Consider the following 26,298-nt stretch of genomic DNA (forward strand, 5'->3'; position numbering starts at 1 on the left):
CCTCAACTGAGAGCAAAAGCAGTTCAAAATGCTAGCATTCTGCTGTGCTGGCCTCTAATTTTATGCCTTTTTTATAGACATTTAAGATAAACTGTTTAAGATTTTGGCCATTCTGCAGGTGTTTTTCAGATGACAGTACTCTAGAGAGCCTGGAGTAGCTGGGAGTGACCTGCAATAGACTACAACAGCTTGAGCATGGGTAAAAATCCAGCTATTCTGGCAGGCACTTGGTCTCACCATTCAATGGGCTATAGACCACACTGGAATTTGGAAGTTGTATCAAAACACAAGCACAGCTCTGTTATACAGTGCAGCTGAAACCAGTGCTGCTGTCTCTCTTTCTGAACAGCTACAGCTGTCAGACTCCAGAAACAATCAAGAAAGCAGTTTCATAAAGGCAGGGTGTTCAGATATCTGGGTTATCCTGTCATAAAATACCACTTACTTGAAAAGAATTTTTAAAACTACCACTTATTAAAATAATGTGACTAAATTTTAAAAATCCACTGACCTCCAATTATGGACCTCCAGACAATCTTTTTTTTTTGTATTTGTATTTGTATTTGCTATTGATGAGAAGGAGCCAATGTACAGACACCAGTACAGTGGGTCACTTGTTGCCCAGCAGCATTTTGGGTGACTGGCCTACAAGCAAGTTCAATTCTAATGTCAACTACACTGCTGTGAATGCAGAAACAAAGAGCTCTGACATATTGCAAAACTTTCTGTATTCACATACTGTTTCAGTTTTTGCAAACTAAAAAAAAGGCATTTTACTGCCCAGTAAAACTCTCTGTTAAAAGTCTTTAGGAAAAATCACACAGTCATTGGAAACCTAATACTGCTCTGAAGGCCAAAATTTGGGTCTGGGATAAGTAAAACCTCACTAAGCCTGTGCCCTGTATGTTTATGGGTGAAAAAAAAATAAACCTCACTGGTAAAGGTGAAATTTAGACTCAAGAAGTTGAACTCATTTGTTTTATATTTCACCTTGGAATCCCTGCTGCCTTAATTCCTTTCTCTATTGTGAATAACACAGATCCTGCTGTTCAAACACAGAACAGGCAATCATAAAAACAACTTTTCTGTTTTCTGTGCACAGTTTGCAGTTTACATCCTGCTGGCATGACCTTTGTGCACCGTGCTGCCCAACTGCATGGGAAGGCATCTTCCCCCTCATACCTCAGCAGGTGAATTTTCACATGCCAAGGTTTGATTTCTTTGTCATAGAACCGTCCCAGATAGTCACAGCAAGCACCTGATCCCTAGTCCATTATAAAGCCGGCTGGTTCTTTTAGTCACTTTTACGTCCACTGGTTCAGAAGCACAGAAACTGCTGGTCCACTGAAGCAAGTCCTGTCCCAGACACCATCTGCTTGGTGGTGACTGTGCACTCCAAGGCACCTGCATAAGGGTGGGGTTCACTTAATCTTTCAAAACAACTACAACAGAAGTTCTTCAGCCTCAGAAGTCTTCAAAACAAATGAAATCTTAAAAAACTCTGTGGGGAAAAAAGCAAGACAAACCAAGGAAACAAGAAGAAAAAAATGGAGATCCACTAAATAAAGTAGCAATGTAGGATGGAATTCTGACATGTCAGAAGATGACAGGAGCTTTTAAAAAAATAAAATGCCATACTTAAGAGTCTAATGATTTATTAGTGGAAAATGGAGCAAAACAGGGGAGAATTTTGGTAGATCAGCAGAGACTGGATTATGGCAGCACTGGAAATAGAAAGCCTCTGTCCATAGAGCAGTTACACCCTAGACAGGGGTGGCAGGGTCACAAAGCAACTATCTGGAGTTAATACTGGTCATAAGTTCCAGGAGGGGGAGGAGTATGGCTTAGAAAGAGGACAGTTATACAAACTGGAGTTTGAAACTCAGTGGAGCCTGTGCAGATGTAACATTGCTGCATGGGAGTCAGCAGGTCCAGTCTTCAGGCTCTCCGCTCTGAGACTGGAAAACCTGGGCCTTGGGCTGTGAACCACAGTCAAACAAGGAATCAAGGAAATTTTAGCAAACCTAAGGGTTTTTTCATTTGTACACATATCAAACCAGATCTACTCATCAAATGTTTTGATTACGTTTGATAGTAAGTCAGATTCCCTGGCATTTTCCATCTCTTTAAACTCAAACTGCTTTACAAGAATGCTTATGTATTCTGGTGGGAAACGCTCAGCATTGCAGAGAGGGTTTGTGACAGGGTAAAGAGGAGAATCCAAATCCAAACTGTAACTTCCATGTGGCCACCATGGGGAAGGTTCACCAGCAGCCCAGCAGTATAGCATCTCTAAGAGGGTCTTTTGACATACAGAGGTCCAACAATGATAAGGCTTTCACCATAGAAGAAGAATAAAATGCACTAAACAGTTGGTGCAGTGAAGGGGCAGAGGAGAGACAACCAGTCCTGCACTGGGATTCCCAATGCTAAGGAGAAAGGACTGCTGAGAAAACATTTAATGACTTCAGTCAATGTAAAGACACTGCGCTAATGCAAAGGATGATCAAAGACATAAGGACTCTGTTGTTGCACTTGTAGTAGTCTGTAATAAAATCAAAGGAGAGATTTTCCAAACCTTTTCTCCTTTGGCAACTAAAGTAAGTTCTGGCAGTGACACATAATACAGCTCTCAAAATCATGTTTTCCCTCAGTTAGAGAAGTCTCTAGTTTGGTGAGAGGGCTGAATTCACAAAACGCCCAGATAAGAAGAGATGGGTGCAGTGCAGTTTTCTGCCCCGAACTCACAGAACCATATTACTATGATAATTTCGATGGCACTAATCCCAGTATAGTTAGAGTAACGTGGTTTTAGGGTAGGTCTGACCTACTTAAAAGTAGAAACAAGATTCATACTAAAAACTATTAATTGAGTTTAATTAAACACACACACTGGAAACGGAAACTTTGGGACTGTTACAGAGGCATCGCCACAGCTCACCAGCAAACCCCTTGAGCAAATGACAGCCACAGACCAAAAAAAGAGGGCAGACACAGAGCAGGGACACCCAGGTACTGATTCATCACTGATTGGGAAAGCACAGTGACTGCTCACAAGCTGATAAACACTTGTCAAGGAAAACCAATCACTAATCCATTTTTCATGTTGATGGCAGAGCTGAGTATTTTCACATTTGCAAATATTTGATCTCTTCCAACTTCTGTCGAACCAATATCCTACTGACTAACACAGACAATACTTTTTTCTTTAGAACCTTTTTGAAAAATTTCTATGAGATCAATTAAATAATAATTAAAAAAAAACCATCCAAAGTGTTCACGATTGTGTTCTTACTATGTTCTTAGCATGTCCTAATGAGACAATCCCTCTTCTTGAGAATTACTTAAATTATGTTCAGGGCTAATGACTACCCTACTCAGCTCACTCTCTCCAATCTCTGTGATGGATAGTAGCACATAAAATCTGAGGTCCTGGTTACTAATACATGAAGTGAAAGACAGAGTTAAAATCTATTTGAATTGTCTTAGGTTTTGTAAAAATAGAGTTGATTTTATGGCAAAACACCAAATCTGATTCCTTAAAATTAGATTTTTTTAAAGTCATAGATGCCTGAATACAGTTTCCATGGAGGATAATGGACCTTTATGTCTTAGTTTATAATTAAATGACGCAGTCATTTACAGAGACATGTTTGAAACTTATATATACATTTATATTCAAGCCCTACAGTAGTGGCATTCATCGCACACAGTGCTATGCGCGTTTAGCTCTGCTGCTTCTCTATTTATGGACAAGGTATGAAAGCAGTTTGTCAGCAACTTTTTTTGAGTGTTCACATTACCAAATACATCCATTCTGAATTCACTCTAATGTAATTATCAAACTCTGCAGCAGGCTGATAACACAGCTAAAGGAAAATCCCAACCTGCCTCAGTGTTTTCATGCTGTAATTGAAAACAGATGGCAACTCATGTAATTTATGCTTTTCTACAATCAGTGACATGTTGATATAAGATAAGAATTCTAAGACTGAAATGCATCTGCTTCAACAACACCATATGCTAGTGCACAGCATAAATATTTATCCAAACCTACTTCATCTTCTCATTTAAAGCTCAATACCCTTCAGATACCTTCAAGTACCACTGAAGCATCTCCCCAGTGCTTTAAAGGGTTAAAGGCCCAGTACCAAACACTGAGTTATCTTCCCTTTCCTATGCTTCACGGAGAGGGTTAAAAGGAGGCATGTACATTGTGCCTTATTTATACAATATTAATCCCAGTCTTTAAGCTCCCACTAGGCTGCTTTTAGGAGTTACAAAGAAGTTTCTCACTTATGATATCCATGCTTCTTTACTTTTCCCACTATAATGTAAAACACTGAAAATTTGCCATAGGCATAAATGGGATGATTTTTTCCAGGGTAATGGTTTTTTCTAAAAGGATTTTTAGGATAGTTTATCTTGCTTGTCAAAAAGTTAAGCAATCACCATGTTTGAAGTCAGACTGGCAGGGACCATGGAACAGTTTTGTGTTTCTCTGCATCATGGAATCAGTCACAAGAATCTCACTGTTCAAATTTCTTCCAAGAAATCTAAGACACTAGTGATTCTTCTGATACCACATGGGTTTGTCTCCCCCCTACTTGACATTTACAGCATATACCTTTAAGTCTTGTATGTTACAAGCCTGTAATATTTTGTTATTTTGTCAATACTTGTACTCTTTGGACTAATCAGATGGTACCTGTGTTCCTTGGATTGCAGGGAGACCGGGCTTGATGACCTTGACGAACTGACATCAAGCAGCTCCTTGAGACAGTGACAACTCAATCACACTTGAGATTTGGCTCTTACTGTGCTAGTGAAATCACTTGAGAAACTGGACCTGAATTAATCATTTGTGATGCACACGACAATGGCACAGGTAGAAAATTTATGAAGCTGGTCTCCTCTCTGAACCAGCTTTTAAAGATCAGGAGAGCAGAACCATGCAGTCCTCACTGCATACCACAGTCTCCAAGCAGAGCTCTGAACAAAAGGCATTGGTACAAGTGACCATATCTGGTCCTTCAAACTCCCTGGTGCTGACTGAAATGAAGAATTAGAACAGCCTAGAAAAGCTTGACTGGCCATTGGCAATTTATATGACACACGGACCTTAGCTCTAACAGCTATAAATACTAATTTTCTCAAAATCAGAATAAGGAGTCAGATATTTTTTAGCATTCCTCAAAGGTTTGAGTTGGGTACTGATTTCTCCAGCCAATAAGGAGAACAGATAATCAGCAAAATGAGTGATTAATTTGTGTGTCTCACAACCCTCACACTAAGCTAGGTCTGGTTGTTTCATCACATTCTGTCACAGTAATGTCACAGTAAATAACATGTGATGCATATTTTAAGTCACTAGTTTCAAGTCAAAATGTGTAACTTTTCAAAGAATACTTGCACCTTAAAAATAGAAATGAACTTACAGAATAAAAGGCTGAAAAATAGGAAAAAAAAGTTTTCCTGACAACAACTGGCAATATTTAGCAGTGCCATCTGCAGAGAACCAGATTTTGCAGTTGGTCAGTCCTGAATATTACAGCAACCTGGGAACTTCACAATTCTGCAGTTCCTGTCTGCCACTGCTGAGGACAGCAGACAGCTAAGCAGGGCTGCACTTAACTTAGAAGTATCATTGCAACACTAACTCCTTTCATAGCCCCACATCGCTTCCAGCTCCCACTTGTTAATGTGCTTACAGCAAGCACTCTCTTCACAGCGCTGTCACAGGCTTCAACACCTCAACAAAGCAGGCCAAAAATACTTTAATAAAGCTAATTGACAAGTTATTTATTACTTGCTCAGCTTCACACCTGAAACCTCAGACTGTGAAATGGCAATCCTATTTACCAGCCCCAGAAGAGGTATCAAGACCTAAAGCCAAAAAAATGTAACACCCTCTCACACATCTTCAGCAGACCATGCTAGTATGGATTTTCTCCAAAACCAATTGTCTAAAAATTCCCCCAGAAGAGGCTGTCACATGTAAGGAGATGGCCGGTGCTGCCACGCCGAGGTGCACATGTGTGACAGAGTCCTGTGCCTTGGAGCCGCCCAGCACCATGCCCACTACGCAGCTGCCGCCTGTGGGCAGAGCTCCGGCCCAAGCTCCTTGAGATTTCTGCTCAGATTTCCAGTTGACAGCACTTTGGAGCAGGCTGGAATACAGCCAAGCCACCACAAAGTCCTGCAGGTAGGTTGAGCCTGTAATGTTTACTGATTTCTGCAATACATGGTAGCATTTTAAGGGCACAAATTGAGGTCCTACAATGAGGGTGCAGGTAGTATAATGTGCAACATAATGCAAAGACAGGGAAACAGTGGTCTCCAAAAGAGGCAAGTGCAAAATCACAAGCTTTACAAATAAAGACACTTCTAAAAACAGCTACAATGGATGTATCTCCTTAGGAGGAAAATCCCTGCTGCTACTGCCAAGAACCTTTCTACAAACTGCAACGCCAAGTCTTGGCTCTTCTTCAAATTCTTGCCCTTTTCATCATAGCCAATTTTCCCTGTTAGCACTTCTTTGGTGTAGCACTCTTTCTGCAGACAAAAGCCTCTTGCACCAGCCCACCACAAGTTACCGTGCAGCCTATTTTCAAAGTGCCCTTCTTGCAGTTTCCACACAGGGGAAGGTTTAATTTCAAGGACCTGTCATGTAAGGCCTGTCATTTGATTCCTTTACATTTGCCAGATTGAGGAGCTCTGTAAACAGATGGATTAAGTGTCATAGATTTTTTTTAAATTTCAAATACTGAACTATGATTTACATACTTATTGCCATAGGAACATCTCAACAAAAGCCTTTATTTTCAAAGAAAAACACTGTTTCTTCACTAGGCTAGAAGGTATTCAGAATATCAAAAAATGTGGCATCAATTTTGGTGTCTAAACAGAGACTCATCTAACATACAGCCATTAATTATTATGCACAATTCTGCTCTGAAAAACAGAATTTTCTATACTTTATATAAAGATAACAGCTTTAAAAATAATCAGATCTGTCCTTTGCATAAATTCTAGTTTAATGCATCCCATTTTTACAACACTGTTTGCTCCCCCCAAAACAGCAGACTATTTTACATTCTTTTGTCTTGAATGGTTCAGGCAGACTTCTGTAACCCCACTGGATTACACACACGTGACACCACAGGGTTGTTTTTACAAGTCAGGTTTCAGAATAACCCTACTTCACTGCTAGCTGATATATTCAAAGAACAAAAGATGCTGTAAAGTATTAAACTCACAAATTCAGGATCTAGAACATACACATGAATAAAAATTAATTCGTTTTAGATTTAGGTCCTTTAAATTTAAGGCAGGATTCTATTTGAAAATTATACTTGTCATATAAAAATTGTAACTGTATATTTAAGTATTGTATAAGACGTATCAAAAAATTCCAGCTGCCTCTGTTTGCCCATAGGATGTGTTTGGGTGCTGCATGCACCAACAGGCTCTGCAGCTGCCATTTCCTGTCCCAGGGGCTTTGCCTGCCCATACTCAAAAAAAGTAAGTGTTTCAAACACATTATATTCTTGCAAGTTTCATTAAAAGAAAAGCAGCAGCCAGAGGGAAACCCCCAGCAGTGCTACAGTGCTTAGCAGTGCACTTGCTAATGGGTGCCACAGCAGGGCTGGCACTGTACAGTGAGGATACATATTCCTGTCGTGACAGCACTTGGTGCCTCCAGCTTGGTGAGAGGCAGCTGTGGGGGAGTGTGATGGGAAAGCGAAATAAATTAGGAGGCTGGCCAAAATGGGATGCATGTGGAATACACCTGAAACCTTCATCTGCTTTGTTGCCATACAATAAAACATGACATAAACTGATAATTTAGTTGTTCTGTCTGGGCCAGCCTAGACATTGGAGCAGGTGTAGCAGCTACTTTCCCTTCCTTGCTTCTACTTGTACTTGACATAATGCTTTGCTTTTATTTTTCCCATTGTACAAGGCAGACACTAACTCACAGATATATGCAGGATGTGATCCAAACTCACTGATAAGTCAATGGGCTCTGCATTAGCAGTGCAAAAGCCTACACACAGAATGTGTATTTATTGATTCTTAAATCATATATGAAACTATTTGAACTCTTTATGAAATGTGAAAGGATTGTGAATTCTTCTTTCCGAAAAAATAAAATTTAAAAAAATTAATAAAAAAACCCAAAACAACACCACCACCAAAACCAGCCAACCAACTGAAAAAAAAAAAACACTTTAAAAAGGGAAAGGGTCAAGAAAGTTGGAAAGGATAAACAAATTTTATGTGAAGAAGGACTTAAAGAATCTCAAGGATAGAAGAAATGAAACAGGACTGGGTTGAAAGGCAGTGCAACTCACCCTGCACAAATGTCTGAAACTGAGACAAAGGCACACAACCCTGGAAACAAAAGCACCTCTCACTCCCCAAGTACAGGCAGCCCAGACCTTCACTGAGCAGCACAAATTCCCTGGGAAATCATTCCATTTTGAACTCCCACCTTCATCCCAGCTGCAGCTGCTGGCCCACTCGGGTCCACAGCCTGGATGTGGCAGGGCTTGCTGCCCCGCACCACAAAGCCCCAGCCTACCGCGTCGCCGACAATCTGGAAGGAGAAAAGAAGGACATGATCATCTTCAGGCAGCTCCATGAAATTCAAAGAGGCAACATCTAAATGGTCCAAGATGTAATTTTTTACATCTCTAGACTTCCAACACATAACAGAGGGCATGGTCTGCAGGCTGCTGTGTAATTCATGGGAAAGGCTCTACCCAAATTATTCCTCTTGCTTTTAAAAAATTTCTTTAGTTGAACCAGGAGGCTGAAAAAAGCAATGCTTCCAATCACTAAGTTCAGAAATACTACACAAAGGCTCTAACAGTATATATAAGTCAAATTTTTGTCACTTCATATAGAAAGACCCGGGTAGAAAACTTCTTTTTGAGTAGGTGGTCTACGTCTGCAGAGCAAGTATTACCAGAAGCATAAAGTCTATATGACTTTGTATAATACAAATGTTATTGGTTTTATGTAATTTTTCACTCCTTTTAAGTCAGCAGTACCACATTGGCATAAAGACAGAATAAACAAGTGCAAAATCAGACCTGAAATATGTGCGAGTAGTGATAACGGAGTTTGGGATTTTAAAGTACAAACCTCAGCAAATGCAAATAAGCTCTAATTATCCCATCAGAAAATGCCTTAAGTATACAACATGCAGAAAATAAAGAAAAATACTGGAGACATACCGTGAAAGTTTTTCTTACATATGGGGCTCCAGGCATTAAGAGCTCATCAGCAGTCACAGGTCTCTTTAATACTGTGGAGGTATAGAAATGAATATTTATTATAAACATTACTCTGGAGTTTCTCCTAATAAATAAAATGGAGTGTTGGGATGCAACATCTTTTTGGTCCCACTTTCCATCCATGCTTCCAGTTTTTGCAGACCTGCTTGAAAGTTGTAAGGTAGCCAAAGAAAAGCCTGTAGACTGAGTATAAATAATGAGATCTTTGGAAAATTGGGGCATTTAGCCAAGAGACTTTGTTGTCTGCAATCAAAATCCCCTAAACACTGTAACAAACATGGAAAGTGGCTGTTCCTGTGTCCAGTGTCGAAAAAAGCAACCAACCTTTCTGGCACTGAGCAATTTTTCTTCCTGGATTCCTGTGTGCTTTTTGGTTATTGGGTGCTCTCTGCTATTTCATCTGAGTTGGGTTTGAATAACAGAATTAAGTAACAAGAAAATCCTGGTTGTGTCTGGAATTATCTCAAGAGATTTCTGCAACTGTAGACACAGACCTGTAACTCCATCTCATCCAGGGACAGACTACGTAACCTACAACTGGCTGGGATTTTACATGAAAGGAAACACCAGTAAGTTTCCACAGGTGAGTCCCCACTGCCTTTCTACGTAATGGGGTAATTTTCCTCTGAACAAAGCACATTTAAAGTTCTGATAAATCAAATCAATACCATTTTTTATCTGTTTATAAAGAGGACAACATGAAGATATATACTGTCCATCCTATTAGCACTCTTCACCCTTAAAATTATGGCTGATTTTCTTTTAGTGATAAATAATTTTGATGATGTCTGTCTTTCTAGTCACAGGTGGGAGACAAAATTTCCCAGATACGGCATTTGAAAACATTCTCAAGTTTCTCAATGGCATTCATAGGAGCAGGAAGAATTCTAGCATACAAACCAATACCTTTTTTTTTATTTTCCCATGAATTTTGACAAACTGTCATTTAGCCAGTGTTACATTTTGCAGGGCATTTCTGGTCAACATGAAAAAACTGAATGATTATACTCATTCGACAACTCAAAATCAGGTTAATCATCCATGCAGGGCTCCCTTATGTGCCTCCCTTCATTATAACTCCCGAAATACTTTTACGTTTGATGATTGTTTTTCTACATGATTGGTCAAGTCATGCCCTGGGTGTTTTTGAAGTGTTTGCCTGCGAGAGAACTCGTCTGACAATAAATACACCTCTGCTGTGTTTATTAGCACGTAGTTCAGAGACACGTTCTGGGTCTGGGTAGCAGGAAACTATTTGTGAACAAAACCTCTTTATTGTCCAGCAGAGGATTAAGAATTCCTCGTAACATTTACATCTGACAGCCTTATGTTAACCTACGTGAGCTGATGTGTGGATTTGTACTTGCGCTATGGGAGAAATAACTCTACACTGCCAGTAATTGTATAATTCTTAAGGATCAATCTGTTAAAAACACAAATATGAGTCTGTTAAAGCTATTCAGAGTTTGAAAATGAGTCCCGAGGGAAAATTCCCTTTAAAAAATAAAGCATTTATGCAAGGGCAACATCAGCACAGCTTTTTTCTTCCAGTGTTGGGTAATCAGCTGCATTAGAATAAACTTGTTCTCACTACTCACGGGTTGACACTTCATATAAAATCAGAACCATAGATGAACAGAATAGTTGGCATACTTCAGATAACACACACATTTAGGGACAGTGCAGGAATGCTATTTTATCTATCCCAGAAAATTTTCCAGGATGCAATTAATGTACTGGGGACAAAGAGCTCTGCATACAAAACCTACCACAGCGTTTCTGTGGAAACAGACCTGAGAAATATTCTGCCAAAACATGATACTGTGGCACTTTTCACATATGGGCAAGCCCCTGGCATGTAAGGGTAAGCATACTGGAAGGTGGTGCTGAATGCCCAACAGCAACATACTGCAAGGATGCTGTGACCACTGGCACTGACAGCATTTCCAGGTTTGAGAGCAGGTCTGCTGTAGGGAGTTATGGCTTCTGAGTATCCTATCCTACTGAGTCCTTCCAATTATTTTAATTCAGAGACTCATACTGAATTCCCAGTAGAGGCTAATGAGAGGGAAGGAAATGTGCTAAAGGAGAGAGAAGGCAAATATCCCTGTAACTACACTTCCTTTTCTGACAGCCATTCTGCACAGCAGGAATGAAATGCATTTTAGTTCACTCCTCTCCGGAGTAAATGGTCAATGTTTTGAACAGCATTTATCTAGTGCTTGAGGCACTCTCTAGTAATTACTTCAAATGCCAGCATCCCTCTGAAAACAAAGATTACACATATCCACTGAAGCCTTACCCCTTTGCACAGTACTCCCCACAGCACCAGGAGAAACATGGTAAATTTGAAGTAATAAGGAGCTCAAAGGCCAGCAGGGACCCTGCTTTGAAATTTGGAGCTGTTTCTGAGGGAAACAGAGAGGTTGAAACAATATCTATCTCAGTCTGTTTTCCTCTTCCCAGATGTACAGTAAGAAACAGTTTTAAGTGAATTGTGGAAGAATGGGTGTGTTTAACTTTCCGGCATGGGATAGGAAATCCTTTCAAAAGGAAAATAAACTTCAACAGTACCTTTACCTTCCAAAACAGATCAGCGTAAGATTTAAACAAACAAAAATGTTGAAATTGTCCCTGACAGGCTGAAAGAATGCTGCCTCTTGTCTTTCTTTAGAGGCTGCTGTTTTCTGAGTGGTGTTATTTCAGAGCAGCTCAAGCATTCACTGGATAGTTAAACTCTCCTCTGACTTGCACCAAAGGAATGTCTCTAGGAGGAGATTTGAACTGGTTCAGAGCTTGGCAATGAGGAGGTAAATCTAAGCCTCTGACTGCATGTCCTCCTAAGAGATAAATTGAAGCTCAAACCAAAATTATGGACTTGACACAGAGATTAGTGGAGTCAGATATCTGGCTTGTGTTCAGTAGGACTTCAGGCTAGATGACAATAGTCCCCTCTGGCATACAAAACCTGTGACACTGTGAACTTTTAATGTATTCTTGAAAACATAAGCTCAGGTGTGATGCTAGGCATTGTTCACAATGCCCTTTCCTGAAACAGATGTCTGCACCCTGTACACTGTAAGCGACCTTGGTGCTCACCAGATTTGGGGTTGCAGAGCACGGGGGGACTGCTGCTGAGTGTTGGGCTGCTGCTGAAGTACCCGCTGCTGCCACAGCTACTCATGCTGCTCCTCCGCACGGCCGACACGATCTTTATCTCCTTGGTGGGACTCACTACGGAGAGAAAATACAGAGAGAAAGGAAACTGGCATCAGTTATTAAACCATTTCCCTGGTTTCTGTGAAACAACAGCAACAAGCTATGCTTTTGTTGACAGCACTAGGAAGGGGCTAGTGTGTCCTACAGAGTTAGAAGAGTCACTGCATGAGTGTAATGCTGTAGCTAATAGGATGGCTGACCTGCTCTCATTGTATTGTCTTCTAAGAGGCATTGCAATGTAGGGAACTAAGTTTTTCCAGCTCTTCTTTTACTTCTTTCAGTTCTTACTAGATATTGCTGCAGGGTCCTTTCCCCTCATTTAAGTATTCTTGAAAATTCCACATAGAATGTATGACAAATTACTCTGGGCTTGGGGGATTTTAACCAGTTCTGTATGTTCATGGACACCAAGTTTTGGTCAGCACCTACAATGCCATTGATAGTTATACACCAGGGAGCTAAAGATGTGGTAAACTGAGTGAATGGACAATTCCTATGAACAGGGACACATAATACCAGACCTGCACTTCCAAACACTGACACCCCTCATCCACAATGGACTTTTCAACATTCCATGGAGTCGCTCTACATACAGTAATACAGTTGATGAGTCACCTGAGAGAAAACTGGTGTGTTTTCTGTTATCATGGTTCTGTTTGCGCAGGCAGAATGGGCTGTCATGGCTTTCAGGCATCAAGCGGGATTTCTCAGTGAGAAGCTCCATTAATCGCCGCCGCCGCCGAAAGTTCATTCTGAACTGGTAGAGTAAGTTGCTGTCCATAAAATGGTTCTTGTTGGACACTAAGGAAAGAAATGGATAGCATGTGAATGCCTGGTAGAACTGAAATCAGAGCATACCTACCTGCAAAGTGTGCACTACAGGCCTTACTGTAAGGAAGCAACACTCCAAGCTCTCCTCTTCCCCTCTGCAGACTCAGAAAGATGAGGAAGGTGGGCAGCTTCACACAGGTGGCTTCAATATACACACGTTTATAGCAACAATAACAAAGTATGAATTGTAGTGGCCAGCGCTGAAAGGAATCTTTTACACTACCTTGATTAATGACACACCTTTTTATTGTCAAGTGGAAATAGAAGTACTTTATCTCCCCATGACCGGCTGCATAATGGTCCCCCCATGCATGCTTCTTCTGTGTGCTCTTTGCTGCTACTGGTCAATACACACCAGAATTAGCACTTTACGTCATTTTTTGTGTAAATTCATCAATACAAGGAAGCCCCTGGAGGCTCTGTCCAAATACCTTGTTCAGAGCTACAGGGCAGCAAAAATCAAGACCTTTGTATTTCCTCCTGTCTTGTTCACCACAGACACCATGTCCCAGACATTTCCTGCAGGCCACTTCCCCTCTTCACATGGATACACAAAGTTTGGGAACAGGCACCTGGCCAAAAATCATTTCTTACATAATGAACAAAAGTCTTAATTGCAACCTGTTTTGGCACTGAAAGCAAATCTCAGGCTGCTGATTTTAGAGTAAGAGTGTTGAGCCTACCCACAGAGTGCAGCATCACCACAACGTCTGCATATTCATTGCCACTAATGCTGCATCTTCACAGGGATAAAAAACGCAGCAGTTGTGGATGGAGCTCTGTGCCAGGTCCTGAAAGTGCTCTGACTCCTGGAGTCTGACCACAGGAAAGCCCTCTGGAGTACTCCCTAAATTAGTACTGCAGCATCTTAAATAGCTGCAGTTAATGTTTGGGCAGCATTTTCTCCATCCTCACCCAGCTTCTGTGATCATGTTACAAAGAAATCATTTTGTACAGTTGACCTTTTCCATGAAGGATCTACATTGTGGTTTATAAATCAAATTTCTTCTAATACCGATTTGTAAGAACCGGCGGGCTACAGGTATTTACATGTAAAGTGTAAACAGCAACACAGGCATGCACGAAAGTCAGTCAAGCATATGAGTACATGACTTGGTCATCTGGCCTCCTACAACACACACTGAACTCCTGCCTTGTTCCTTGCTCTGCCCAACACATGAAGCCCAAAGGCAGCAGAGTCCAAGGTGTTACAGAAGACCCAGAGCCTGGAGCCCTGCTGGTCTGTTTTCCTTTTATCCTTGTCCACAACACAGTCTTTCTTGCTCTCATCCCTTCTTAACATATCCCGGTGTCTCAGATTGCTCTCCATGGACCCCACAGAACTACACCACACACATGACAATCTCGCAAAACAGGCTGTGTTTAGACATAAACTGACAGTATATCATTTGATGTTTGTGAGCTGAAGAAATAACCTCAACAAGGAAAAAGTCCAGTCACCTTCTCCAGGGATGCCAAGTCACCCAGACAATGAGACACCTACACATGATTCTCAGAGCACAGTCTTCTATATGGACACAGAAACTGCCATAGGAGGTCAGACCATATACCCACCTTGCAAAGAAGCATGTCCATTGCCTGCCTGGGTCACTGTCACAGAGGCCACTGTCCGTACAAATAACTTTTACCTTTGGGACACAGGAATAATCAGGACACAGGGACTTTCTGAACTGCATATGCTTGTGCCCATGCTGCCACACAGACCATCTGCCCCATAGTCCTGTAGCATGGCATAGGCTGTAAGGCATCCCTTTAGAGTTCTGAAATGCTACTTTTTTCATTAATAACATAGAAAGGTCATGCCATCAGCCAAGCTGTGATTTTTCAAGTACCATCTACACAAAAAGCTCCTGTTACCTAGATTGCCTAGTTCTGTTGAAGATCTTTGGAAGAGCCACTGCCACTCAGCTTTTGTCTGCTTCACTTCAGTGCTGACTCTGTTGTGTCCTCAGATCAGCCACATGCCTCCTCTATTAAGTAGAATGGCTTTGCTAGGTCCAGTTCAGCACTGCAGGCAATTCGTTACTGTGTCCTGACATGTTAATTATTGCTGGCACACAATGCTGCTGTGCTCCCCATTTTGGATATGAATAGTATGCAAAACCAATAAACAATGCTTACTAACAATCACTATTTTTGAAGAAGGGAAATGGAGGAGGAGAGATTTGGAGATTTGCCTACACCCCTGAAAAGATTTGATTTCAGAGGCAGAGTTAGTTAAGTAGGTGTTCGCAGTTATGAGTCTCATTTTAAGATCACTGACATAATAAGCAAAAGTAGCAATATGTAAAAATATCCTACCACATTATTAGGAAACCCTAATCTAAATTTTAAAAAAGTAGTTTTCTGAGGCCATCTTAATTTTAAAAGGGCAAGCTCTAATTATTCAGCACTACTACAATCTATAATATTAAATGAAAGAGGGCTCCACAAATTCTCCCTTGGAAGTAGAATTACCGGGGCCAACCATTTGCAATGTAAGAAATACCAGCATGGTTTCTGATTCAAGTTAAATATTATGACACTACAGTTTTTAACTAAAATTATTCTGTTGTTTGTGTCATTAACTGAAGTGCTTTGACAGTCTTCAGAAATTATGATAATCAGAGATCAACACACTCTCATGCTGCAGACATCACAAAACACTCTGAAATTCAGGATTACTGACCATGAAACTAGATAATGTAAACATTTTTATGCCAAGATCCTGAACATAATTTATAATAACAATACTTGTTTTGACTGAAATATTGTAATATTTATGTACTTAAAACAGCAAAGGTTAGCTTTTCCATTGAATCTCTGCTGTAACTATTTTAGTCCAAGAAAAGATAAATTTTTATACAGTAAATGAATACAAGTTGAAAAGGTAAGACCAATGATTGTGTGTTGGAGAATATTTTTACATGTTTTACACAGCAAAGGGTTTGCAGCCAGAATGCTTATGACAAATAGCATTAGCACAGAATCTGGAGTGCTCACTGACTTTCACAGTTTAACTCCTCCTTTCTGTGGAGAGTTCACATTTCATGTGAGTGATACAGCAACAGCATCCTCAGTTTGAGCAAAAAATGTTTGTAGCACCATGTAATTTTTTACATATTTAAGCAGAAGCTAAAAATATGAACAAGAGTAGCATAGCTCAGATAGCCTCCTTGTGCATACATCATCAAATAAAATCTCTCACCAAAATAATTACTGTGCCCCTTAAGGCTTTTTTTTTTTAATCATCTGACTTATCCCTGATTTGCAATGAAACATCCAGGCTGTGATTCTGCCTAAATGTATCCGTAAGGGTGTGGAAAAAGGGATTTCCAGACCATGGGTCAGAAGGAAGAGGATGAGGAGGGGACAGCAGACATGGGTGCAGGCTGCCTCTGAAGTGCTCCTTGGGTGCAGTGGCTGACATTCAGCATGAACCGGGAGAAGCCACACATGCCCTTGCCCTTGATAAGTCAGTGTTATGTGAATGCCAGATGCAGAGCACACACAGAAGATTGGGTTTGTTACACTTAGTAGTTGCCAGGTGAGAGGTGCAGGTGCAGGTGCAGGCATGGGTGCTTTAGCAGTCTGCATTTTGCTGCAAGCAGCAAAGTGGGAGTGAAAAACTTTTCCAAACTGATGGCAGAATGCTGAGAGGGTTGCACAGACTTGCTCAAGAGGGGGTTCTTTAAAAGTAATTTAGAGGTTGTTACCTCTGGGTGTTGACTCAGAGGTAGTAGCAGATAAACTCGCAGCAGTTGACAAGGCTCTTGCTCCAGGTATCTGTACCTCTGCTGGAAGCTGCTGCCCCCAGATAGGGATTGACGTAACTACTCCTGAATTAGTTCACTGACCTTCATAGTACAGCATAGAAAAACAAACTGGCACCCGTTTCAGTTTGTCTTAAACAGTCAGACCATGGCTGACGAGTGTCAGAACCTGTATTTGTACATTATCAGGGTGATGCAAAGAGCAAGGTGGAGTTACTTCATATTTCTGATTCTGATTTAATTCACTACTGCTCATGTGCCAACATGTTCATGTTACAATGTGCACCTTTATGCAACAGAAAGAAACGTACCAAGAAGAATAAAGTAAAACTGTGGTGACTGGCAACCTCCAAAATCATAAAAGTGCACATGAGTGTTTATGGTCCAGGAGGGAAAGACACCAACACTGACTCAGAGTCACTGATACCAAACTTTGGAGGTACTGTCACAGCCCACCAGTCTGATCTCCCACATACACAGACCACAAAATTTCTCCCTGAAACAGAATTTAAAAACTATCTTTTAATCTTAGAAAAAGTTTAGTTTACTTGTACCTTATAGCAGCCTGTAATGACCACTTTAGTCTTCCCTTAACAAGCTCTTCAGCCCTTCAGTTACTTTCCCTGCCAGGCAATAAAGATTTTACTGAAGGCTGAATTTGTTTAATTTCAGCTACTAATCCCTGGATTTTGTTATACCTTCATCAGAAAGTTACATAAGATCTGGTCATAAATTTTTGCAAAGAAGTCTGTGAAGAGTTGAAGCCAACTCTCAAACACCTCTTTTATCAACTGAATAAATAACACTCCTTAAATTCTGACCTTTTTTTACCTCTCCTTGAGTCCTCTTCAGAATTTCTTTCCTAAAAGTCTACTTATCAGAACTGCATGCCCACAGTGACAACCTCACTCCCCTTCTCTTACTTGCTGTTCTCCTTTTTGTACATCTCAGGCTCATAGTTACTACAACTGTACTGCACAAATAGCATAAAATGGGAACAATTTGTGTCCTGTACATCCTCTTTTCCTTACACAGCACTGCCTCACAGCAGTGAGTGGAGCCTGCATTCTCATTTCCTGGATGTACTGCCTTCTAGTTATACCATTAGTTACACAAAACTACATCTCTCTTGGGATAATGACCATTTAATTAAGAGGGTGCAATTAATTGTTTACTGTCTCATCTGTCCCTAGAGTTTGAAAATTTCATTGATGAGGATTTTATCTGGTCATTCACCATTTACATTAAGATGAGAAAAATAAGAATATTTATCTTGGATTTTGCCTAATCGGGAGCACTTAATGTTGCAGCTTTGGTGCTTTTTGTGCCTGGCTGCTTCACAGTTTCTGTTCAGATACCTAAAATATAAATAGTAACATCCATGCAAATCTTCTTTCAGCTTCTGATTCTGACACAAAATCCCAGGATCTGCATGGAGCTCAAACAGCCTTTTCCGCTTTTTCAAGGCAGCTGATGCACAGCACAGATAGAAATATTAGCTTTACATTGATTTCATAGAACTGAGGAGGCTTTAGAAAGTACAAAAGCCTATTTTAATAAATGGTATGACTCATGCCTTAAAAATCAGGCCATTTTCATAACTGGCTTTTCCCCTAAATCCCTCCCACCACTTCAATTCCCCATGATTTTTAGCGTTGATAATCTGTGTACATCTCCACTGCGGTGATTAATGCTTTGTACCAGCTGAAAGCTGCAGTCCCCAGTAGGCCACATCCAGTGATGCATTCCAGCTGCTCTGCACATCCCCAGAAACAACACTGTCACCAAGCAAGCTTATGGCTGGAGCTGGGGAAAGGCTGTTCCATGTCGAGGGAGCAGTGGGAAGGAGATCAAAGTTCCCCAAGGAGCCAGATGAGCAGCTTTTCTCAAGAGAGCTCAGGACACGTTGAAGTGTGTGCTTGTTTGTTTGTGTGAGAGTCTGCTTGCGCTGGGGTTAAGAGGAAGAGGTTATAAAAGCATGAGCAGACTGCATGGAGTTTTCAGCATGGATATGTCATACCCTGCGTTTAAAGACAAAAGCAGCACTGAACTCCTTCCAGCAGTGCATAACACATTTCCAAGCCTTTTGCTCCACAAGGCTGCAGACCCAGTCTATTCAGAAGTACACTTTATCTTTTTAATGAAGTAGTTTCCTCTGTTACAAAAATGTGAAACCCAGTTCAAAGCCACAGGAGATTATTCTGCACCTTCACTATTTCTGGCTGCAATATTCTGCATTTTCATATAGCAGGTCACAGATGACCATACCAGCTTTGACTTCTGGAGTGGCAGGATATTGCCCCAAAAGAACTGATGTCATACCAGGATGATGAGACATACACTGGAGGGCTGCAGGGACTGACGGGGGGCTGCTGGGTTATCTGAAGGAGGGCATGTCCTGAACTGCTCCCACCAGAACCCAGAGTGTGCCCAGGGAAGGGCCCAGCTCCTGCTCCATGTCATTTTACTTCCTCATTCCTCTCTCCAAAGCAGAAGTAGTGTTTAAAAGGGAAGGAAACAAATCAACACTATAAAATACTAGTTCCTTTAAAAAAGGCCTCTCTCCATGGATAGCAGTTTGCTGAGACTATCTCTTCTGCGCCTTAGGCCTTCGGCCAGCCCAGTTTTGGTCCCTTGCCAGCGTGTGTACATTTGGGGGCTCCCACAGAGCAGTGGTGTGTCCACGGGCTCAGAAAACACTGATCAGCTGCTGAGGCCTGCCCAGGGTGACTGCACAACTTTGGGCAGTCCTGACCTAGCTCCACACCCCACCTCTGCCACACAACCCCACCATTCCTGCCTGTCCCTCTTCCACTCCTGCCTTCCACTGACACATGTGTGGCTGGGGGAGAGTCACCAGTACTTTATTTGGCACTGGACAATGCTTTTCCCACTCCTTTCAAAGTCTTCCAGTTTTTCTGCTAATCTGGCACAGCAAATGCATTTTAATAATGGTACCTATTCAGATTAGTTTCCTTTTACATATCAATGAATTCCACCTGCATGGAGCTCCCACAAATCCAGGGAGAGAGACTACAGATGTTCAGTGAGCACAAGGCCCTGCGGTTCACGTCTAGGATTCCCTGCACCATATAAACATAACTCTTGCATTTCCACCTTTTATGAATGCTGCGCAGACTGCAGATGAGTCCACCTGTGAATGCATTCACCCGGCATGTTAAACTTCTGGCAGTGCAGCTGTACTAAACTGTATGTTTTCTCATTTGGATTGCAAGACGTTCTGTTTGAACAGGCAATGGATCTAAGCTTGAACTGCTCTTGTTTCCTCCAATCCTCTCGTACAAAACTGCAAGGCAGATCCTGGCCCTGAAATACAAAATCCAGAGAGCTGTTCCAGCTGATGCTACTAAGGGTGAAGCCAGTAAGCATGTCCAGAAATAAGTAGGTCCTGGAACTGTAAGTAGGTCCAGAAAAAAACACTGTGCTATAATTAGGGAACCATGTTCTCTGAGCTGTTTCAATGTACTGTGGTATATTCATGTAGTGCAAAAAAAGTCTAGGCTACTTTTATACTGTCTTTAATGCATCAGGATTACAATAGAAAACTGTTATACATTCCTCGGGAACTGAAATTCAGAGTATCTTGCTCTTATTAAAGTGCTATGTTCAGTGCATTAACATTTTATTTTGGCTGCCCTAAAATAGGTGGTATGTAGGTAACATGCTTCTATATACATTTTATCTTTGCAGTCTATCTTCAAATACACATCACTTACTCTCGCATGAAAATTCAGTGCGGAATCACATGCGTTTCAGCAGTCTTTTCAGTTTATATATGAGGATTTATCATCTTTAATGTAGCAAGTTTACAGAACATAGCCAACTGCTTTACTTTCCTTCCAAATAAAGTATGGAAAGTACAGTCTGTGGCAAGGGAAGCAGAAGATGAAAAGGCCCATCTGGTTATCTCTTTTTTTTTTTTTTTTTTGCAGCTGTTAAAAACTGAAACCCATTCTCTGATAGAAAAATAGAACTCAGTAGTTAATATGAAAAGAAGTCTTCATGCATTATTTACATAAAGCATGGAGCATGTAGCTCTTTCAAAAACAAAACCCATTCCTGCTGTAGATAAAGACAACTGCAAGAAGAGCTCAGTGAGAGGCTGACAGACTAAGAAGCTGGGAGATTATACAATTATGTATGAAGTACTTATTCTTTGACTTTCCTACAAGGGCAAAATCATGAAAAATATGCAAAGTGGTCTCCAGATTTAGCATAAGCAGCTGAATTACTGTCGGTTACTGTTTCTGCATATGGGAACTGCCAAGGAAGAACTGCCACACAAACAACTGAGTGTTTCTGCACGGTGTCAGCACAGGAGGAACTGGGCTTATAATAACAACATTGCGTCGCAGGACTTCAAAGGTTAACTGAAGGCTTGTGTTTTACTGAGATAAACCAAGGCAATATCTGTAAATATGTGATGTTTTATAATATTTGCATAATGAAATCTTGGATATATTCAACAGCTGATATGACCCAGGTGTTAGATAAACTAGAAAAATAATATTAAAAAATAAATGTGTTTATTTTTGAGGAGAAAATCTATGACAAATTCAGTCAAAGATTTATTGTATGGTTCAATGATACTTAGAAATATCTACCTACAGTTGATATTTCCAAGAAAGGGGTTCCAAAGAGAAATCTTGAACTCAGGAAGTAGTGGGTATTTCACATATATGGCAAGTTTTCACTTACAAAGCATGAATTATCAGCTAATCATAAGCAATTGGACATCTAAGGCAAATATAACAGCACATAGTTCATTATGTACAGCAATTTTAGAAGAAAGAGAAAGCTTTTGAACAAAAGCAAGAGAAATAATACTTTGTTAGATATTTAATATTGTTAGATATTTATCTACTTCCACAAACTTTCAACTGCATCATGTGTTTTGATGCTTAAACCTTGATCATCTTCATAAAGGAAATTTTGCTGTATAAAGGAACAGAGTCCTTGTAATTAATAGGGAAAATTAAACATATGTATAAGAGTTTTCTGTAGAGATAGGGAGATAGCATGTGTCAATATTTACTGTTCTCACTAAGTCACTACAAAGTGTTTGTTTTCATCTCTGAAAGTAATTTGCACAGTGGAGTTTTGCTGATAAAAGATTAACTCTTGAGAGATAAGCACCTGCTTCTGTGCTAAGCCAGCAGAACATGTGTCTGCCTCGAACACACCAGGTTTTGTCAAGTATAACTAACTCAATAAAATGTAGAAAGTTGAGGCATTTCAGAGGAGGGTGGGGGCAGAAAGCATTGATATCACATCTTACTGCATATTTACTACCATTATAAAATGCTCATAGCACTGATAAAATCATATAATCATTGAGGTTGGCAAAGACCTCTAAGATCATCAAGCTCAACCATTAACCCAGCACTGCCAAGTCCACCACTAAAACATGTCCCTAAGTGCCACATCTACATATCTTTTAAATACCTCCAGGGGTGATGACTCCAGCACTTCCCTGGGGCGTCTGTTCCAGTGCTTCACAACCTCTTAAACAAAGAAATTTTTCGTAATAGCCAATCTAAACTTCCTCTGGTGCAACTTAACGTCTTTTCCTCTTGCCCTGTGGCTTGCTATCTGACTGACCTCCACCTGGCTACAACCTCTTTTCAGGTAGTTGTAGAGAGTTATAAGGTCTCCCCTGAGCCTCCAAGCTGAACACTCCCAGCTCCCTCAGCTGGTCCTCATAGGACTTGTGCTCCAGAACCTTCACCAGACTCATTGCCCTTCTCTGGACACACTCCGGGACCTCAATGTCTTTCTTGTAGTGAGGGACCCAGAACTCAACACAAGATTCGAGGTGTGGCCTCAGAAGTACCAAATACAGGAGGACAATCACAAATGTCCTGGTCCTGCTGGCCACACAGTTTCTGATACAAGCCAGGATGCCCTTGGGCTTCCTGGCCACCTGGGCACACATTGGCTCATGTTTAGGCACTGTCAACCAGCACCCCCAGATCTTTTCCCAATGGGCAGCTTTCCAGCCACTGTTCCCCCAGCCTGTAGCACTGCAAGGGGTTGTTGTGATCAGAGTGCAGGACTCTGCTTTGACCATCACACTATTGGCCTTGACCCATTGATCCAGCCTGTATAGATCCATCTGCAGAGCCTTCCTACCCTCTGGCAGATCAACACTTCCAATCAAACTTTGTATTGTCTGTGAACTTGCTAATCCCCTTGTCCAGATCATTGATAAAGATTTTAAACGACTGGCCCCAATACTGAGCTCTGGGGAACACCCTGGGCCTGGACATCCAGTCCGTGTTTTTCCAAGTGAAAAGTGCACTCACCCACACCACAGGAACAGTTTCTCACACGAGAGTGGTGTGAGAAACAGTGTCAAAGGCTTTACTGAAGTCTAGGTAGACAACATGTTTCAAAGAAGATAGCTTCTAGCCTGTCATCTCCAAAAGCATCTTTTCTACCCCTCACTCTTTGAGGAAAGCAAAGTCTTTCCAGAACTCATCACATCTATTCTGCTGCTGGCCTGAGTCTGGGAAGCTGCATCCCAACCCTCTGCAGCTAAGGAAACAGCCATGCAAAATGCTTTGTGCTGAACTATGCTGTGGTCACTGCCCAGTGAAAGTGCTGGAGGGATGTTGGTGGGAAATAATACCATGCACATGGACTTCAAGGTCAGCAGCAGCTTGGGAAACAGCATCAGCAAAAGAGCCAGAATGTGATCTGGCACAGGAAGGTGAGTGCTGCTGCTCAGACCCACATTTCTTCCAGGCCCAACTGGTTGCACACACCATAACATCTGCGGTACAGGGCAATCACTGTGTCTTTATACTCCACAGCACATTGAAAAGTATTCCTCGATATGGTATGGTTTGGTCATTGCCACAGAATAAAGGCAAACATTCCTCTTGCAAGATGCAGGTGTTACCCTAAGAAAGCGTAAGTTCCTCTTAACTGTATTAACCAGATTTTAAAATTGAAGGTATTTATCACTGGAGAATCCAGACCTTAAAAATTCATGCAAGGCAGGTGGATGTTTCTCTATCCCTCAAGCTTCCAACAAGCCCTCGGAGGAGGACTTGAGATTAGTTCAAGTTAGCGCATTATTACTGGTAATAATGCCAAGGTCATGGGTTTAATCCCCTATGTGGGCCATTGAATTAAGAGTTGGACAAGATGATCCTTGTGGGTCCCTTCCAACGCAGAATAGTCTGTGATTCTGACAGGAAGACTCTGTCATGTCAGAGGTGCTGTGCTGGTGGGGCTGCAGTTGCAGTGTAAGTTCTGCAGCAAATGCCATAACCAAGTATGTGCTAAGAAAGATTCCAGAAAGAGTTCTGTGCATACCCTCTTTCACCCTTGGACATATCAGTGTCTATTTTGCAGACTGAGAAAGAGCTGTGACTGTGTGTGGATGCTCATGCTGAGCTCTGCCTGCCCTCAGCTCATCCTCACTTTGGTCTGATCTACACTGATGCTGGCATGTGAATTTTGCTGCATGTGAATTTTGATTACGATAGTTAATGTCCCACCATTTCCATATGAAGAACAACTAAGAAAGATCCAGTTTCATGGAAGAAAGTTTTATCTGTTAGTATTAACAAGCTCTACATACCTGACCATACTAGAAATGGGCTTTTCTACAGCTGAGAAATGTGTTTGGTTCATCTTTTGTCCCTGTCCTTATTGATGTGCATCACCATGTTAAAATTTTTTCCCACAGTCTTTATTCCTGTATTCTGGATGAAGGCTGTCAGTGTTCACAAATTCAGAGTAACTACTGGTAATTACATTGCCAACACAAGCCTTCAGGAAAGGTACAGTGCATAATTCCCTGCTACTTATATTTTTTTATTCTGTATTACCCAGTAGTACCAGTCCATAGTAAAGGACATCTGGGCCCTATTTGAGAAAATGGTGGTTTGTGGGCTACAATTTGTGTGCGCCAGTGGGATTTTGGAGGGAAGCAATTCAGCACTTAAGCACTTTTCATCGTTTTCATATATGGCAGGGGAAATATGCAGAGTTACATAGGCCCAAAGAGATCAGGAAGATTATTTTTAAACTGAAACACTGTATGCTTGAACAGCATTTATACAATTCCTCTTAAACCACTGTTTTCCTTTTTAAAATCATCATCAGTGTTTGTTTCCTGTTTGAAACGTGGTTTGTATCTGACCAATTAAAGTGAAGATAAATGTGTCAGGAAGCTGTTTTGAATGCAGTGCCTCAGCTGCAGAATACAGCTTCTCTAAGTAATTGAAATGAAAGTCAGCATTAGTAAAATAAATTGCATAATTCAGTTGTGGCTGGAAAATTACTATTGAGATTGGCAACTTGATGCAACTATTTCTATTACTTTCCATTGTACTAGGTAGGGTAATAAATACTTCGTAAGAATAATACAGCAAGCTTTATATTATTCCATATTGTGGATTTCAAACAATACTGCTAGCAAAAGAGTGCCTACAGGGCATGAAATGTTTTATTGTCCACTCCTGTTCAGTCAAGAGTCTTTCTGCTGGTTCTGCCAAGGATGCCAATTAGTGTCAAGTAATATTTTGGTACTACTGATGAAAGACAAAACAAAGGAAGCATAGTATGGTGAAATCAAATTACTGTATTAAGGCATAGAAAAATACCTTTCTTTTGTTTTTAAATTGGATCTCGAACTCAGTAAGGTGAGTGGGAGGGTGTTGGGGAGAGAATACTACTCCTGCCATTTCACAATTTATAGCCTCAACTCCGTACAGGGAGTTCTCACTTTGAGCTCTCTTTACAGAGGAAGCCAGCACTACACGAACTTTCAAAATGCACAGATCATATCCAGTTGCTGAGGTGAACCCCCAGTCAGCTCTATGCTAATTCTGCTAGTACTTTCATCAATATTTCTAACACTATCTAGACAAATTGTTGCAGTGAAATCCAGAGGAGAATAAATCTCTGTTTAGGAGTATGCACAAAGCATGTCCACTCATAAAGGTACATCTCAAGAACACCACCCGGTTTTACTTTACTTCCAGTTTCCCATCAAGTCAGTGTGAAATCCCCACTGAGATACCTTAGTCCCCAGAAAAGCTCAGCCAGGAAGATGAAAGTGCCTTGGAGTGATAAGCTGGTACTGACAAGTTAGAAGGCCACTTCCTCAGCAATCAACCAATTCCCTGCACCCT

The 26,298-nt window shown here is 41.1% G+C and overlaps 1 protein-coding gene across 3 annotated transcripts in view; it reads right to left on the bottom strand.

The window, feature by feature from the left end:
• Positions 1-26,298, bottom strand: part of DEPTOR (DEP domain containing MTOR interacting protein) — a 77,648-nt gene that overhangs the window by 15,022 nt on the left and 36,328 nt on the right. For all 3 annotated transcript variants that reach the window (XM_071553928.1, XM_071553929.1, XM_071553927.1), the window contains 4 exons: positions 13,140-13,325; positions 12,405-12,539; positions 9,246-9,316; positions 8,498-8,602 (listed from right to left, as the gene is read on the bottom strand). In XM_071553928.1, coding sequence (XP_071410029.1) covers positions 8,498-8,602; positions 9,246-9,316; positions 12,405-12,539; positions 13,140-13,325 — 497 coding nt within the window. The remainder of the gene's footprint in view (positions 1-8,497; positions 8,603-9,245; positions 9,317-12,404; positions 12,540-13,139; positions 13,326-26,298) is intronic.

Source organism: Pithys albifrons, chromosome 4 (genome assembly GCF_047495875.1).
Source record: "Pithys albifrons albifrons isolate INPA30051 chromosome 4, PitAlb_v1, whole genome shotgun sequence".
NCBI lineage: Eukaryota > Metazoa > Chordata > Aves > Passeriformes > Thamnophilidae > Pithys > Pithys albifrons.